The sequence below is a fragment of the Phaethon lepturus genome, unplaced genomic scaffold, assembly GCF_000687285.1.
Source record: "Phaethon lepturus isolate BGI_N335 unplaced genomic scaffold, ASM68728v1 scaffold5921, whole genome shotgun sequence".
Lineage (NCBI taxonomy): Eukaryota > Metazoa > Chordata > Aves > Phaethontiformes > Phaethontidae > Phaethon > Phaethon lepturus.
This window is the reverse complement of record NW_010518339.1, coordinates 1-17,794: the sequence shown is the minus strand read 5'-3', so window position 1 is coordinate 17,794 and position 17,794 is coordinate 1. Positions and strand designations below refer to the sequence as shown.

At 40.9% G+C, this 17,794-nt stretch overlaps 1 protein-coding gene across 1 annotated transcript in view; it reads left to right on the top strand.

The window, feature by feature from the left end:
- PPP6R2 (protein phosphatase 6, regulatory subunit 2) overlaps positions 1-15,608 on the top strand; it is a gene marked incomplete at its 3' end in the record, with an annotated part of 48,840 nt that extends 33,232 nt beyond the window's left edge. Inside the window, exons 12-21 of the mRNA XM_010296693.1 lie at positions 586-671; positions 1,007-1,087; positions 3,001-3,098; positions 5,675-5,732; positions 7,209-7,336; positions 8,664-8,836; positions 10,278-10,440; positions 10,748-10,836; positions 12,539-12,746; positions 15,585-15,608. Of these exons, the coding sequence (XP_010294995.1) occupies positions 586-671; positions 1,007-1,087; positions 3,001-3,098; positions 5,675-5,732; positions 7,209-7,336; positions 8,664-8,836; positions 10,278-10,440; positions 10,748-10,836; positions 12,539-12,746; positions 15,585-15,608 (1,108 nt within the window). The remainder of the gene's footprint in view (positions 1-585; positions 672-1,006; positions 1,088-3,000; positions 3,099-5,674; positions 5,733-7,208; positions 7,337-8,663; positions 8,837-10,277; positions 10,441-10,747; positions 10,837-12,538; positions 12,747-15,584) is intronic.
- Positions 15,609-17,794: the final 2,186 nt, after the last annotated feature.

Here is a 17,794-nt window from a genome sequence, read left to right as displayed (position 1 = left end):
GCTGGTGGGAGGCGGTGAGCGAGTGCCTTCGCATCACTTGGTTTGGGTTTTTTTTCCTCTTTTCTCCACTTACCAAACTTTGTCTCAACCCATGAGTTTTTCTTGCTTACGGTTTTCCAGTTCTCTCTCCTGTCTTGCCTGGGGCGTGGAGTGAGCGAGCAGCTGGGTGGGCACTTAGGTGCTGGCTGGGGTCAACCCAACCACAATCACCCTGAAAGAAAAGGATGAAAAAAGTAGAACTTAAGTCACATGCATGCTAGTTTTTAGAAAGCTGTAGTAGAAGTTTTGCATCTTTAGCCCCCTGTAATTCCACAAGTGAGTTAAGATTGTTAAGACCAGTAATATCTTACTGGTTGACCAAATGGAAGATGTTCCTTTCTCTGCAGAATTTACCATTTTTAGAGAGTCAGGAGTAAAATGGAACTCACTTCGCAGAGCACTTCGTGTAATGCATGCATTACTTAGCTCATGTGCAGGTGTATGTGTCTGCTCAAAAACTTCCAGGTAACCAGCGGACCTAAGTGACTGGCTTTGATCCCTTCTCACTGAGTTGTGGTAATCCTTATGGTGACCTTTTTATTACAGAGCTACCTGAAGATTGCAGAGGGAGATGGGAGAGTTTTGTAGAAGAGACACTGACAGAAACAAACAGGAGGAATACAGTGGATTTGGTGAGAACAGTGATATTCTGCATATTTCAGATAGGCCTCCTCTCTTCTGGACTTCCTTTAACTAAAAAAAAGTTACATTGCTGGTGTTTTTTTTCTTTTGCTTGTTTATGACGTAGGCTTATAAGGGCAGAGTGTTCGTAGAAAACATACTCCATAATAGTTCTTCAAGCAGCAGCAGCTCTGACATATGTTGACAAACTCTATTCCACATTTCTGTGTTACTCATTGCGACAGTTTCTGCCTTCTGGAGAGTTTGGTCTTTGATTGTATGTGTGGAATGAATATTTGAGCTTTCTTAGCTTTCACTTGTGCTTATTTTTTTGTATTTTTTTCAGGTGAGCACTCACCATCTGCACTCTTCCAGTGAGGACGAAGACATTGAGAGTGCTTTTCCCAATGAACTTTCTCTCCAACAGGTGACTTGACAACACGCTCTTCACTCTTCCTTGGAAGCTTGCTTCTCTGATTTGCCCTTAATGTGTCCTAGTATAAGAGCAGCTTCCTAAATTCTACTCTTAGTCCATGTGTTCAGCTCTTTTGTGTTTTTCTAGTATAGTTACTTACACAGTCTAGACTCCAACTGGGGACAAATTTGGCTCAGCCTGCATGCAAGTCCCAGATACATGATGTGTCTCGCATTCCTGTGAGAGACTGCATATTTCTTTTCTCTTTTCCTAGTTCTCCCCACACTAGGGGACTAGGTGGTCCTGATGATGCAGACCAGCTGCAGTGAGTTGCTGTAGTTCCCAGCCACCAAGGTAGTGTGCATCACCTACCTGCAGTAGAATTGGAACTGATAGAGGGGTTCTGCTTCCTCTTGGGCTATGCAGACTTCTGCTAAAAGCTGAAAGAGCCATACTAAAATGTTAGCAGTAAAGAGCAGTAAAAAGCCTTGGCTTAGGAAGAAATGGTGGTGGTTGAAGGTTCACTTGAATTTAGCAAAGATCTCAGCATCCTCAAAATCTGAGGTACTCTGCTAAAGCTCCATCAAATAGATGGAAGCTGCTTTTCAGGATGAAATATTTAGACAGGCTCTTCCAACCTTGTTGATGCTAAGAACATAAAGAGCGTTAACAGAACATTTGTGTTTCAACCTATTTAGTAGGGAGCTACCTGCGGGGAGTAAAAAGACAATCTCAAAATCTAGTTAAGGGTAAAAATGAGCTGAAAACAGTTTATAGTTATTCTTTTGTCCAAATACTTTAACTGGCTACTCTGACATTACAAATACCTTTCATTTCCTCAGCTGATACTTAGAAAGCACATTAAAAAGAGAAAATGCATTGCCTTTGTAAAAACAAAACAAAGTCTTTTACTGCACCAAGTATCAATACACATATTGACAGGCACCTGCAGAATTCTTTGGACAGGAACACAAGTACTTCATATCACCCACAGTGGAGTCACGACAAAGTGCAGCTGCAGAGATGCATGTTTGAATTACCTAGCTGGAGCTGGAGCGGCCTGCCTAACGATATTCAGAATTATCTTCTAATAGGAGAAATGATCTGGGGAAGAAAAAATAAAAAAGCAATGCTTAAGAGCAAGTGCAAGATTCTGTTTGGAGGCAGGAGCAATCGTTTTCATAAATAGAGAATGAGGCATGGATGAGGAGGCGAGAAGGTGACCAAAAGCATATCTGGGCAGTTATCCTGGGGTGCGAGCTGAAAAACAGGTGACCCAAGCTGCTGTGGGAAACCAAATGTATGGTAGGTGGGAGTGTTGTCTCAAAGACGTGGAGTAATTCTTCCATTCTCCTTGGTGAACGTCCAGTTGGAGGCAGTGAACTTCAGAAGTGATTTGTATTAGCAAAAGCTCAGCTAAAGAATAGTAATGAGAATGATCACAGGTGTAGAGCGTGACACAGGAAGAAAAGTTGAAAGAATTTGGTCCACTTGGTCAAGAGAAGACAAGATTATGTGGAATAATATGCCTCATCCTACAAGGAGGAGGCATTTAGAGGAAGTGAAAAGTACCTTCTTGATGTCCCTCGTGGGTTTAAGTTGCAGCAAGGTAAATGTCATATAGTATCAGGGGAAAACAAACATGAAAAAAACCAATACAACGTTCTAACAGAATAATGAAGCCAACAAATGGTTTCCTAGGAAAATTTCATAGCTCTGTTTGGAAGAAATTAAGAGGAGATCAGAGAAGCATCTGTCCAGGACTTGCAGGATCCTGCTTTGAGAAAGGGGGTTGAAATAGATGATTTCTCAAAGTTCATCAGTTTTTTATGATTTAATGCTTTTTAGAATATGTGTTTTCAGCCAGCTTAATTGACTATCTTTGGACACCTTAATGATAGCTCTTTTTGGGTTCTGTTGCTCAGGCCTTCTCTGAGTACCAGATCCAGCAGATGACAGCTAACTTTGTGGATCAGTTTGGCTTTAACGATGAGGAGTTTGCAGACCAGGATGATAATATCAAGTAAGTTTATAAAACTTCAAAAGGCTTATATTTAGCATTTAAGCTTCTTTGTGTCTAATCTTTCTTCTTCTGGTTCAGGTTTTAAAATGAACCTCACTGTGTACCTCCTTTGGTTTGAAATGAACAGAAGACTGATCAATGGCTTGGCATACAGCTGACCTTTTTTTCTTTTCATATGATCTCCAAAGACAGTTATAGAACCAAGGAAAAGTGCTTCTTCATTTTGAAAAGAAACATTTTTAATAAAACACACGATCATTATTACCTAGCCATATTCTAGAATAAATTTAATTGCACAGCAAGCAAAGCCTTTAGAGCTAATTCTAGGCAATTATACAGATATTCTCCAGTGGCATTAAGTCTTTATTGAAATTAGGAGTAGAAAGAATAGTGTTCTGATGAAGTCCATGGAAAAATTTAGCTGTTTTCTCTCTTATGAATAAGGCAACATAAATAAGGCATGAGCAAATAAGTTCAAAGAAGGCAGATACAGGTGGATTTAATGTTATGTGGCTTGCGGAATTCAGTGTTTGGAATTTTGCTGCTTTTATAGTTGAACTACTGTAATCTAATTAAAACTTTAGCTCATCTTTTCACCTGAAAAAACATAGCTAAGGAAATTACTGGGACTGTAATTATCCTGCTCATCATAATGGTTTGGAAATTGTAACCATTTAGTATGCGTTTATTGACAGAAGAGTGTTCCAGGAGCATACCCAGGGTATTTCCTGCTTGTCAATTTTGCCCGTTCACTTTCAGCTCGTGGCAACGTTTGTCTGAATCAAAAGAATTGCTTGTCACCCAAGGTGACAGGGAGAGCACGTGGCAGTACCTGCTGTACGTACCATCCTAGGGCTGGTGCTCACAGGCTGGCAAAAAGTCTGTTCCAGAAAGAACTGCAAGATCCTGGTGTCCTGGAATCCTGACAAACTGGAAGCTTTTAGCCCAGAAAGTTCTGGGCATGCCACATTGCTCCAACTCCTTGGCTGCTTCAGATCTGATCTATCGAGGGTTCTTTACTGGTTCTGCTCAGATGATATTTTTAGCAACTGCTGGGCTCCATGAAATACCTTAAATGAAATGACGATGTGGAAATAGTTTGGCTGCTTCGGAGTTGCTTTCAAACGAATCAAAGTAGAGAGTCATAAGATCCTCAGGGTCTTAGGAACTCATTAAGGTGTTCACCAAGTAGTTGGGAACTTTATTCTAACATGCAGAAAGATTTTGGAGTCCAGTTTTCTCATCTTTTTTTCTGAACATGTAGATGTCCAGAACTTTAATAAGGCAAAAAACTTCCGGCCTCGAAGGAGAGTTTTAACTGAACATGGATTACTTCTACACGTTTTTTTAAGAATAAAATACTTTTTAAGCTTCTTACCAGATTGCAGCAAATACAGAACTTCTGAGTATATAGGTGGAGGGGAAGAGGAAATTTGTGTGAGGAGCTGCTGAAGGTAGCTAATGTCCATTTTGTAAGTGAACATGAAACTGGACAAAATGTGCCTTCCCTGTATTTGTCATTAGAAGAGAAGAATATACTATAAAACTGTTCTGGTCTGGAATATTCTGAGAATGCTGCTCCCTGTCATTTGTCTTCCAGCTGGTGACAGCTGTTGCAGATATGAATTTGAATATTTTAAGAAGTATTAATCATGTTTCAATGTCCTGGTGATTTGCACGACAGTATTTTTTACTAACTGAATAGTTGTCTTTAAAAGAAAATAACACTGTCCAAACTTAGAGATACATAGATGTGGTGAAAAAATACTGCGTTGACCTGGACTGTGCTAGTAGGTTGGAGCTTTTTGATCTGTAGCACCCTCTGCTGTTCTTACAATAGACACTCTTAGGTCAAAGTCAGAAATTGGGTTATTTATTGATTTTGGCAGCAAACATGTCTTAGTAACACATCGGGGTTGTTGAGCCACTAGTACACTAAGATTCCCTGAAGTTACTGTAATTTTGTTAAGACAGGCAGGTGCAGTCCTTTCTGGAGGCTTCTGGATTCAAGCCCACTGTGCAGCATTCTGCCGTCTCTGGGTCTTGTCTCACGCTTAGGAACCCAGTGGAATTGTTGGGTGAACATAGGACTGGAATCCCAGAGCAGCTGGGTGCAGCTCCTTCTCTTTTTAATTAATTATAAGTAAGTTTGTTTGTTTTTTTTTTTAATAAGATTTGGTTCAACTGGAGAGACCCAGTGAAAAAAAACAAGATAGCCTTTATGCTCCATAGGTACCATGAGAGTTGCAAAATAACAGCCAGACATTGCTGTGGCTGCCGTGAAGCCTCAAAATACCGTGTCAACAAGATAATGAGGAAGGTTGTTCACACAGGTGTTGAATCAGACCTAAGCATGAAAATCCTACATATTTTTTAAAATACTCAAAAATACGAAATAATCTTTCATCTCATGGAGAGGAGACGGTTGGGAATCAAACAGGGAACAAACGCAGAAGGCATTGAGTGGTCTTATAAAGTGTCTCTGTGGTTAGCTATCCTCTGGTCTTGTGTGGGGGCTGCGAAAGCGCTTTGTTACTCCGTACCATCACTGAAGTTTCTTCTCCTTCTTTTTGCAGTGCTCCCTTTGACAGGATTGCAGAGATAAACTTCAATATAGATGCTGATGATGACAGTGTAAGTGGGTGTTTTGGGATATTTATTTAATACGACCAACTATGGCAAGTTAGTTCATGCTTGAATTAGCTGTTGTCATTTTGAAAGAAAAAAGACTCGGTATGTCATTTTGGTAAATGAAAACTGGTAGCTGGCCTCATAGCTGAGTCCAGTTAAGGAACTCAGGGCAATACATGTACCCTTGGAGAATCTCCCTGCATTTTATTGCATTGTTGAGGATCTTCAGAGTAGTACTCTTTATGCTGGAGGAATCTTTCTCTCTCTTGCTCTGCAGTGTGAATCTGTTGTCCCTATTTTCATTTTGATAATCTTTCCATATGCAAGGGAAAAATGCAAATAGAGAGCATTTGGTTTCTTATGGGTCTAAATATTGCCATGCTGTGTCTTGCCTTTGCTGTTTTATTGACCTAAATCAATACTCATTGAGGAAGCTGAATGGTGGCTTAAAAGAGGTGATTCCAAGCTCACCTCCTGACTCAAGCTTATTTTAGTCAATACTAAGACTTTAGGTTTCCTTAGTCTTAAAATACTTTCTTTTTCACTTCAACGGTACTATGAAGAGTATTTTTTTTTTCTCTCTTCTGGCTACTTTAGGCAGTGCTCTGTAGATGCAGAAAATTTGTTTTCTTTTTGAATCTGCCAGCTAAGACTGTAGCCACCAAGAGCTGTTTATATGCTTATCTTAACTTGTTTTTTTTTCCCCGAGTAGACAGTTTGTGTGTGTGATAGAATTCTAATGCAGCCGTTGGTTTGGACCATGCACCGTCTGGAAGTCACCGCTTAGTCTTTTAATTGAGAGATCCCAGAATGCTCAAATTGGCAGATCATTGGTATTTTTACAGGGATACCTCACTTTACTGGTGCCTGAAAACTGTAATTTCCAGAATGGAAGGTTTTATGATTTGAAGGGGGGGGGTGTGCACATGAGTTAATGTGGTCATATTTGCTTAGAAGCTCCCTGTAATTCTGTCAAGGGGAATGCAGTCACTGAAGGAAGTTGTACTGCGGATTGTTAGTCCAAGCAGGACAGTTCGCATACGTGGCATTGCTTCACTCTCCGAGTTCCGAGCTGGTCAGTTAGCAAATGTATTCTTAAGGCAATTGTTTCCAGCCCTCTTCAGCAATGAGTTTATATCCTTGCCACTGTGAGGGATGCAGAGAAAGTCATGTAACAGAACAGCTATGAAGCAGCGTGCAGGAGTTCCTGCTATTTTGGAAGCAGTGTAGGCTGAGATACTGTTGTGTTTCTTCATCTGTCATGGGCTTGCTGCTTCTGAGCATACTGTGCTATTATTACTCTTCCACAGCTGAACATTGCTTGTTGCACAACTTGGGATGTAAAATAAAATGAGTGCAGACACCTTCATGGTATTAGTTGTGTACAAATGCTGTTCTATGAATTTCCTCATCATTGAAGTTCTTATTTCTGTCTTCAAAGAATGAATGGAATTTGATTTCTTTTTAATACTATTTTAGCCCAATGCTTCCCTCTTTGAAGCCTGCTGCAATGAGCGGATCCAACAATTTGATGATAATGAGGAGGAAGAAGATATCTGGGAAGAGAAGGAGATAACCTATGCAACCCAAGTTAAATCAAGAACACGGTAAGGTGAAAACAAAACATCAACGCTCTCCCCTTCAGTGCTATGAAACGTACATTCTAGTTAGGTGCATGCTTAATTGTTTGTTACTTATGTGCTGCGAGGCCTTTTTCTGGCATAAAACAGAGTCACACTTCTGCAAAAAGAAGTGGTGGTTTGTCTTGAATGTGAAACAAAGATCCAATTTGAGGAATGCAGTAATGATGGAAACACCTAATTACTGAGTCTATTATTAAAGATATTAAAAAAAAACCCAACCTTTAGTTTGAAATACTTAGAACTTACTCCTTTCCTCATGTTTGGAGAGGAGGAGGTTGAAAGAACTGTAAGACTGAGGGTAGTAGACAGAATATTCATTTTCAAAATGTCAAAAGAAGAAAAATAATGTTTTGCATGAGAGTGAGTGACCTCTTGTGGTGCATCTCTGGCATTGCAAATCATTTACAATTTTTCATCCCATTGATAGTCACAGAATCACACAAAATCACAGAATCACTAAGGTTGGAAAGGACCTTCAAGATCATCAAGTCCAACCATTAATCCAGCGCCACCATGTCCCCTAAACCATGTCCTGAAGCGCCACATCCACACGTTTCTTGAACGCTTCCAGAGATGGCGACTCCACCACCTCCCTGGGCAGCCTGTTCCAATGCCTGAGCACTCTCTCAGTGAAGAAATTTTTCCTAATATCCAATCTAAACCTCCCCTGGCGCAACTTGAGGCCATTTCCTCTCATCCTGTCGCTGGTTACTTGGGAGAAGAGACCAGTGCCCTCGTCGCCACAACCCCCTTTCAGGTAGTTGTAGAGAGCAATAAGGTCTCCTCTCAGCCTCCTCTTCTCCAAACTAAATAATAACTAGTCAGTTATTAAATAAGTTACTTCTGTAATTATAAGTCTGAAAATGTGATAAAATGAGACAAGAAAAATGGACAAGTCCTTAGTGTTTATTTGCCTAGCATCAATAAACTGATTGTCTTGTTCATATACAGAATTGATACCACACTGGTGTTCCCCTCGTTTGCTGCTGGTTTGTCGTCTTGTATCAATCTCCAGCCCTGAACATGTCACTGGAACATATTTGCCATTACAGCTCTGCAGATGCACTTGGACAAGTAAAGCGCTTAGGGACTTTAGTGGAACACTCTAGAGGAGTACCTGCTGTTGCCTGTCTGAGCTTTCTATCTTTTTGGGAAATAAGCCCTGTAAAAGGCATTCAGCATCACTTGGTCTGTTCACGATTTGTGCTTTTTCCCTGGAGCAGGGAGGAAGCAGGTGAGGGATGAACTAGCTGCTGTAAGGGTTTTTCTGATTCTGAGTTCTGTGATTTAGATTTGGAGCATCTCAGACCTCAGAGAGTTCGTCAAAAAGTGATCTCGAGAATGGGGATCATGATGGTAGTGTGGACTCCGAAGAAGAGGAGGAAACAGAACAGCAGCCACCTCCTTCCTCAGCAAACAACAACAAGAATATATCTGAGCAGAAAGACTCAGACTCCTCTGAAGGTAAAGAGTTGAAAACAGCACCACCCCATTTGAAATGAGATCTGTAACATTTCTGCAGAATAGCAGTTTGCAAATTGCCAGGTTTCTATGGCTATTCTCTAATTCCACCTGTGCAGATGAGAAGTGTGAATTTCAGCCTTAATTTTTTTGCCTCTGAAACATTGGTGAGATTAAGCCCTGCTCGGCTTCTTCAGAATAGCAGTGTCATGCTTCAGTTATGGTAAGACAACCACACAGGTACAAGTACGGTACTAATACTAGCTCTTTTAGTACAAATACTAATGCAGAAAATGTAAGTGGAGGCTTATGACATTAACTCCTTATATTATCAGAGTTTTATGCAGACCCTTGCCAAGTATCTCCACACTCCATCTATCTGCCTCTTCTGCCTAATCGCCTTTCTCGTTTTAGTTTGCATGTTGTAAACCCATTCTTCTTACAATGCCTAGAGGAAGTCTGTGGACGGACAGGGTTTTCCCAGATCACGATGCAAATAGCGCTATGTAAATTCATGAGACACTGAGTGTTGTCAGACAAACAAATTCAGGCAACTGAAAAAAAGGGATAATATTTTTTTCCCAAACGTTCATTTCTCGTTTGGTGCAAGCATTTCAGTTTTAAAACGTTACTTTTTTTTCTAGGTGATGGCTTTGTATTGTAACTGTGAGCATAATGCATATTCATTCCCAGTAGTCAGCTCTCTACACCCATTTGGTAGTGTCAGATATTTTCAATTCTTATTAGGAAGAACCGGTATAAACAACACAAATGGCAACCTGTGGATAGTGTACATCAGTTTAGTTACTCTTCTAGAGGTTTTGGTTTAAATTTTGGTTCAGCTTTTGAGTGACTGTAGACTCGGTGGATCTCTCCTCCTCTCAGTTTTGTTGCAAGCAAATCAGGTTGCACAACAGACCTCTGCAATCCTTCCATCTTTCTTGAGAAAAGGTAATGAAAAATGCTTTTTGTAGCAATAGAAGTATGTCCTAACGAATAAGGTGTTATATTCTTAGTTTTGTTAAAGATCACTTCTGTGATCTTAAACATTTTAATTTGTATATCAACTCTCTACCTGTATTTGCCAAAATTAGACAGTTAGTGATTGAAATGGTTGAAAGCCATGCCACGTAGCTTTTGGCAGGAAACTAAGATACTTAGAGTTCAGCTGAAAATCACTGGCTCAAAGAACGAAGACATTCATAATGTCATTTTTCTTAATTGATGCTTTTCTCTTGTGGATAACATTGATACTTACCAGAAGAGGGATTTTCAGGCTGATTGTCTATGACCTGTGTGACAGGCAGCTTCCTGTAGATTTTGAAGGAGTGCCATTGGATGGTCTTTCTTTTTTTTGTCTCTCGGATCACTTTGGAATACTTTTGGGATGGTGAAAGTTTCTGAAAACTCACAGGAATTCCAGTCTGTTGTTCTGTGTCTCCAGGGTCTGGATGGACAGCTGTGTTCGAGCCCGTGAACTCGAAACCCCCCGCACCCTGTGTTGCCATGGATGTTGGATCGAGTGTGTGGGATTCAGCAGCCCCAGAGAGCACCACGCCAGAGGAGAAAGGATGGGCGAAGTTTACAGACTTCCAGCCTCTCTGTTGGTAAGAGGCACACATTCTTTCAATTTCTGTATAACTTTTGAGTGAAACAATATTTGAAATATGGTTTGATGGAGTACATTGACTGTAATCTTCTTTCCTTTCCCTTCCCTGCTACCCCTTTTATTTTTTTAATACTGAGTAAGCAATACTTCATGTATCATCGCTGCTGCTACACTAGGTGTATAAAATCAGTAAATGAAGAAATTTTTTAGAAATTAAAAACCTTATTCTTCTGGTGCGGATATTTGGAAGCACAACCAAGATATCTGTACTTCATTCTCAAGACTTTTTTCCTCCCCTTCTTTAGCTCAGAATCAGGTCCACGATGCAGTTCTCCCGTGGACACAGAAAGCAATGATTCAGATGGAAATCCAAAGCAGAGTCAAGACAAGAACTGTAAGTGAGAATGTTACAAGACAAAACGGATGTATTATTTAAGCTGTTTGAATTTCTGCATAGCATACCAAGCCTACTAGGGAGAACTTCCCTCCAGTGTCATCTGCCTTATCTTACTTGAAGGCTCTCTTTCGTACAGAGATCTGTCTATTAAAAGAGTAATTCAGAAATCCAGAATGTTTGTTGGGATAATATTATTCATCAAGAAAAGAATTAAATTTAAGTTAGTAAGAGTTGATGTCACAGAGTTGATTAATTTATAAACTGTTCAAAAGTCCTATTTTAACTGCATGCTTGGTTATAAAAGTACTTGCCAAAAAATAAAAGGAGAGGGTAAGTTGTACAGAAAAATCAGAAAAATCACAGAAACACTAGGTTGGAAAGGACCTTCAAGATCATCAAGTCCAACCATTAATCCAGCGCCACCATGTCCCCTAGACCATGTCCTGAAGCGCCACATCCACACGTTTCTTGAACACTTCCAGAGATGGCGACTCCACCACCTCCCTGGGCAGCCTGTTCCAATGCCTGAGCACTCTCTCAGTGAAGAAATTTTTCCTAATATCCAATCTAAACCTCCCCTGGCGCAACTTGAAGCCATTTCCTCTTGTCCTATCGCTAGTTACTTGGGAGAAGAGGCCAACACCCTCGTCGCCACAACCCCCTTTCAGGTAGTTGTAGAGAGCGATAAGGTCTCCTCTCAGCCTCCTCTTCTCCAGACTAAACAACCCCAGTTCCCTCAGCCGCTCCTCATAAGACTTGTGCTCCAGACCCCTCACCAGCTTCGTTGCCCTTCTCTGGACACGCTCCAGCACCTCAACATCCTTCTTGTAGTGAGGGGCCCAAAACTGAACACAGTATTCAAGGTGCGGCCTCACCAGTGCCGAGTACAGGGGCAGTACACGAGTACAACTGGCTCAGCACAGTTACCAGTAGTATAACTTCAGTCTGATTTGTTTCCCTCCTCTTTTCCAAGCAAGGAAAAATAAAATTTAACAAAGGGCTTTGATGGAACTAAATTAAACTTCTGACTGTAGTAACGGTACCTTTTCCTGCCACGTGCATTTTCTGGGATACTCTGCCAGCAGAGCTGGAGACTCAGTTCTGCAGAGCTCAGGCTGCATGTGATGACTGCTTTATGTCTGCACGTTGTTTAAGTCTACCCAGGTAGCAATCTTCAGTCAGGCACTGTGCGGTACATCGAGTTGTGCGAGCAGCTCCCGACTTTGGGAAGAAAAACACTTTCTGAGACTGCAACACTATTTTACCACTTCTGAGAGAGGCTTTCCTTGCATGTGGAATCGAAACCAATGAACGCTTCAAAAAGTATAGCTGCTTAAATTATACCACAACAGCTTCTCAGAGCTAGGTCAGAGTCAGCAGGGACCCCAGGGACTGCCTTAATCCTCCATTCAGAGTTACTGTTATTCAACAAGTGAAGAAAATAATCTCCTCTGCTGTTTGTATTAAGCACAGACATGAGGAGCAGGTGGAGAGCACTGATTTGTGGGGTTGGGGTTTTTTTCCTCATTTACAAAAATAATATTGCATGCTGTGGGATCTGCACAGAAACCATCATCTCCAAATTTGCAGTAGTTGGGAACAGGCCATTTCTCACCACCCTACTTACTTGGGCTCATAGCTGGGGAGTTGTTTCTGTGGTTTTGTTCATTTTGTAATGTGAATTATTTGCTTTTCTCAGTCAGCACTGCCTCTCCCTGTGTTTGGAACGTCTGTGTCACGAGGAAAGCACCGCTAGTGGCCTCAGACAGCAGCTCCTCTGGAGGCTCTGACAGCGACGAGGAGGAGGATAAGGCCGATATTGTCACGGAAACCATCAGCACAGGCTCGGGCCAGGAAACCATCAAGCTGACTATGGATGCTAAAAATGAGAAGGCTGTTTTCACCAGGTGCGAAAGGACTCTCCTTGGGCTGGGGTGCTGCTCTGCCCTCGTTTTAGCCCCTTGTGTCACTAGGGGTTAATGTATTACTTTTCCCTTGTAGCCACTGTGGTTCCAAATGTCCTGTGCGAGAATGTCTTACAGCTTTCTTGTCACAGGGGTTTTGTTCTAAGAAAATATTTATAACGCGTTTATTTTAAGAAAGGTGTGTGGCTCGTTGTAGTCACTGAGCCACGTCACAGAAGCATGGCCCGTCTGGCTGGCTGGCCGCGCAAGAGATCCGGGCCTGGGCTCATGGCAGAGATGCCAGATCAGGTCGCACAGAAGAGTTGAGCAAAGCCTCCCATGATGCAAGTGCAAGGTCTGACGTGGAATCAGTGTGCGGTCTTGCAGGGGGAAGATTTAAATGTCTCAAGCTGTCATTTTCCCCTCATTGTCAAAGTAGTACGTCATAGACAATGAATGATAAAAAATGCAAAATGTCAGAAAAAGATATGGCAGATCCTGAGATTTGTTAGCTTTTGGGCAGCAGTTTGGTTGGAATTGCATATGCTCGAATCTAGCCTACTCTAATCATTTGAGGGGGAAGTTGCATTTCAAAACAGTAAGCATCTAGTTCACTTTGGTACATCCAACAATATTACCCAATTTTAAGATATTTGTGTTTTTTCCTCATACTCCTTACACATTATATAAGTATGATTTAACTAGTTGGTGTCACTGTATTTATGCATCTGACTCAGGAACAGGTATTTACTTTTTATAATGTCGTGGTTATGTGACTTTTTTGGATAGTTAGCGTGAGCTGCTCGGCAGGTATACACACTCCAGCAATGAGGTACTCGGAGTTAAAAAGCAGTGGCTTAGGAAACAAGTGGGATTACAGAACTAGGTAAAATTGTGGGAGGAAGTAACCAAAGGTACGTTTGGTTAGGCAACTCTGAATTGAGTTTTTAATTGTGATGGGTTTTTATTTTTGGTGTCCACCTCAGATGGCCTTTACTCTTCGTACTTGAAATGAGTGAGATGTCTGAGATGTCTTTGTTTGCAGTGCTTGCATCTGAAGAGCTATTTTGATAGAGAGTGTTAGTTTGTATGCATAGGGGTGGCATGGCCAAGCAGACGGGCTTAATGAAAAATGGAAGATGAGGAAAACAAGAATACTGCCTGCTGTGCTAAAAACAGCATCTCCTTTTTCAGTTCTTTGTGTACTTGAATTACATCTAATTAAATCCATTGGCATGTGTATCTAAAACAAACTCTGTGCTCCAGATGTTTTTCCTCTCAGAATGCATGGTGTTTGTGACTAGAGTAGTATTACACATGGAACTATCTGTCTTGGTTCACAGTAGCAGTGTAAATGTTATTTGGCATGTTCTTATGTCTTCCATGTGTTTTGTAGCAGGTAGGAAAATTTTTTTTCTGATTTGGCTGGTTGGATGTTGTGGGCTATACTGCTGTTTCAGACAGTGTAATTTTGAATGTGTTTTTTTCTCTATATAAGTGTATGTATCTTGAGCAATAAGGACAAGGCTTCCAGAACCTGCTTGGTTTTGCATGACTGCACTAATTCCATTTTGGCAAAGAAAGTAAATACTTGAATAACCACAGTCTCCACTTAAAGGTGTCTGTAGGTTTCCACAACTATAACCATAGCCAAAAATCAAAATAGAAGCTGTGGGAAGACAGAAACCTATTACATAGGTGGTGATTTCAGCTGCTCCAGATCTGTTTAGTAGCCACATTTCTCCCAGTATATGAATTGCCATATTGACCAGTAACGATAATGGAAACTTCCTGGTGTCCTCAGCTCTCCCAAACCAATCTGCCTTCTGTTGGAACAGATGCAGTTAACCTTAAATGTCCAGTAGTGAATATATTAATTTCTTACCATGTTCCTTAGTGATTGCAAGGAAATGAACTATACTAAAAGTTGGAAGAATTTTTCAGACTGGATATGCAGTTCTTGATGACTTTGTATAAGCACTTCCCTAGAAGTGCTAAACTTTTACCAAACCACATTCCTATTTCTGTAGAAACAGCTCTTCCTTCTCCTTTTTACCCCTACCTGCAATACTGAAATCTACAGTGGAGATCTGTAGTACTCCTTGGAGCTACACACACAAGGACTCTGTAGATTCTACCATCACTAGGGTCATGAAAGCTCCAGATGTTACAGTACGTGCCTCTGATACCTTCCGTGATCATCATCTCAACTGCTGATGCTTGCCTGCCTGCCCCAAAATTTAAACCCTTTAAAAGGAAAGTTAATGATTTGTCCTTGCATGGCTTAGTAGAACGTCCCTCATGGCAGTTCTGTTTAAACTACTGCTAAGAATATTGGCTACCATAAACATCATATAAAAGAAGGTATTTCAGATGTATATAGCTAATTTCTGTACTTCAAATGTATTTAGCTAACTTCCTTTCCCATATCTAATTCTATATGGTACTTTCTTCTGAAAAAACAAGTAGTTTTGCAGAAGTTCGCCGACTGAAGAGCTTCCAGTGTTGCCAAATCTCACTCTTTGGTGACTTCAGAATGTGTGTGTTAGGCTTGAGAAAGATGCTTTTCACAGTGTATCGAATATTGCGATGTTTTTTGTATACTGATCTGAATTTTGTGTGGAAAATGCCATGTTCAGTGATTGTACGCTTTGAAATAGCTTTTAAAATGTCCCTGTACATTCTCCTGCCAGGAACACCGCTTAAGGATACAGTTGCAAAGTTAACGCTTTTATCTGTTTTTTCAACAATCTTTACTGTTTTCTTTTTCTTCCTTTCTTTGCTTTCTTTCTATTGGTGCCTCTCTTGCTGCCTTTCTCTCTTGCTGTGGGTATTGCTCAGAGTATTTAGACCTGCAGGCAGAGGGTATGTATCATGGTGACCTTCTCAGGGTTCCAAACATCCACCTGACAAGTAGTTTCTCCTATTAGTTACTTCATACTGGGCTGGAAAAAGAGCATTTGGACTGCTGGATGGTGAAAGCTCATCTCTTCACAATCAGTTAAAACAGATCTAGAACTTACATTTCGAAAACCTGAATTTGAGGTTGTGTATTGTCCTTTGTGAAAGTATGCGCACAGTCAACATAGCCATTAAAAAAAAAAAAGAACCGTTAAAAAGCAAATACGGTGTTCAGTAGTTGCATGCATCGTGTCCTTGCGCTTCTGCCATCCACCTGTTTGTGAGCTCTTTCTGCAAATAGGATTTTAAAAATTATTTTAAAAAGGAAGTTCACACACTGGTCAAGATGACTATGGGACAGCCTTGCTGCAGTTCGCTAATGCAGACGCTGCTAGAATTGCTGCCTGTGTTAGGTGGAGTAGTGGTCAAGTCTCCTGAGACTTTCTGACAACAGCACTAATAAATATTTTACTTGTATGCTGCAATACACCATAAAAGAATGGTTGATGTGTTTCCCAAAGGATGTTGCCTTTTTTTTTTTAACAAAACAGTTGATTTTTTTTCTCCTGAATTTTGCTTTCTGTTTTAAATCATGGGGTTTTACTAATTATTTTCTAGAATTCATCCATTTAAATGAATTTTCCCAGTCACTGTGCAAGCTAGCAAGACTTTGCTGTATTTTCTGGATGAGACCAGAGACAAATAGAGAAATACTGTAATAAGCATGTCTCATAACTATTTCACTTGAGGAGGAGTATGTTAGAGCAAGCAGGTAAACTTCCAGACCTAGAAAGGACAGCTACGCGGTGAACAGAAGCGCTGTCCTGACTTCTCTGGGCAGGAGGTTCAGGAAATGCAGCTCAGCGTGTGCCTGCAGTCTCCAGAGACCAAAGGCTTTCAAAATCATAAGCTGTGTGGTATTTTAAAATAGTTGTAATTACAACATGTACTTACTTAACTTGCTATTTTAATTATTAACAATGCCATTTTAACAAACTTTTGAAAGTTTTCTGCCTCTTTCATAAGTAGGCGAGTACGTATTGCATTTCTCTCGCAGTATGTGCTATTGGGCTGTACTTTTTGCCGGAAAAATTTAGTAATGCTCCAGCTGCTAATGAGTGATCCAAGAGGTGCGGTCCGTGCCAGTATTTGGCTGGTTGAGCGTTGTAGAAGCACTCGGGGAACGAGGCAGGTGACATGTGAGGGCTCTGCAGCGGTGGCAGCCTGGGCAGCTCCACACCGCTCGTGTTTATCGATCTGTGGATAACAGGATAAACAGCAATGAGACTTGCATTTAATGGGAAAGCCGAATAATGGATGCAAAAGTGTATGCAATGTGAGCAGTACTTTTTGTGGGAAATGACTTGCATTTCCGTGTCTGTGTGCTTAATTTTTAATTGTACAATATTAACCTGAGCTTTTGCATTTCTTCATGATTTTTCGAAAGCTATCTGAAGTGTTTTGCTGCTGAATTGTTCAAATAAGGTTTCTAAGCAGCATCTTAAAAGATGAGCTGCACTAAAAAAAAAAAAAAAAAATCCAACTTTTGCTTGTATGCTGATAGTGGGCTTGGGATGTTTGTAACTTTTAATTTCTCTTTCAGTTTATTAACTTTACCTGAAATGCTTTTTTCCTTTTGTTTTTTTATTTCTTTTTTTAAATGGTTGCATAGGTTTACGGTCCCCTTCTCCCTAGTGCCTCCTCACCTGACTAGCTTGGATAAACAGCTGAAACAAGTTTAGAGAGGAGCCCGGAATCCGTCTGAACAATAGCGCTTGCTGTTAAAAACAAATACATTTCTGTGTCTGTGATACCAGCTCTCATGTAGTACATTCGTCAGCTTTGGAGGCAGACACTGTAAGTGCTGCAGCGGTTTCCTTAAAACTGAGGTGAAAATGAGACGACACTAGCAATTTCTGCATCTTGCAGAAATGTCTGCAATTTCTCCATTACAGTTGCTGTAAAGTCACCGTGATAGTCTCCTCTTGTTTCTGGTCATACACAGTTCTGGGGTGAAAGCACTTAACTTTCATTCTAACAGCAGTGACCACTCTAAATTGCTGAAACAGCTCAGAAATAGCAGCTGGCAGTGGTCCCTCCCATTGCTCTGGGCATGGGGGCCGGTGGCTCCGCACCGCGCGGGGGTCCCC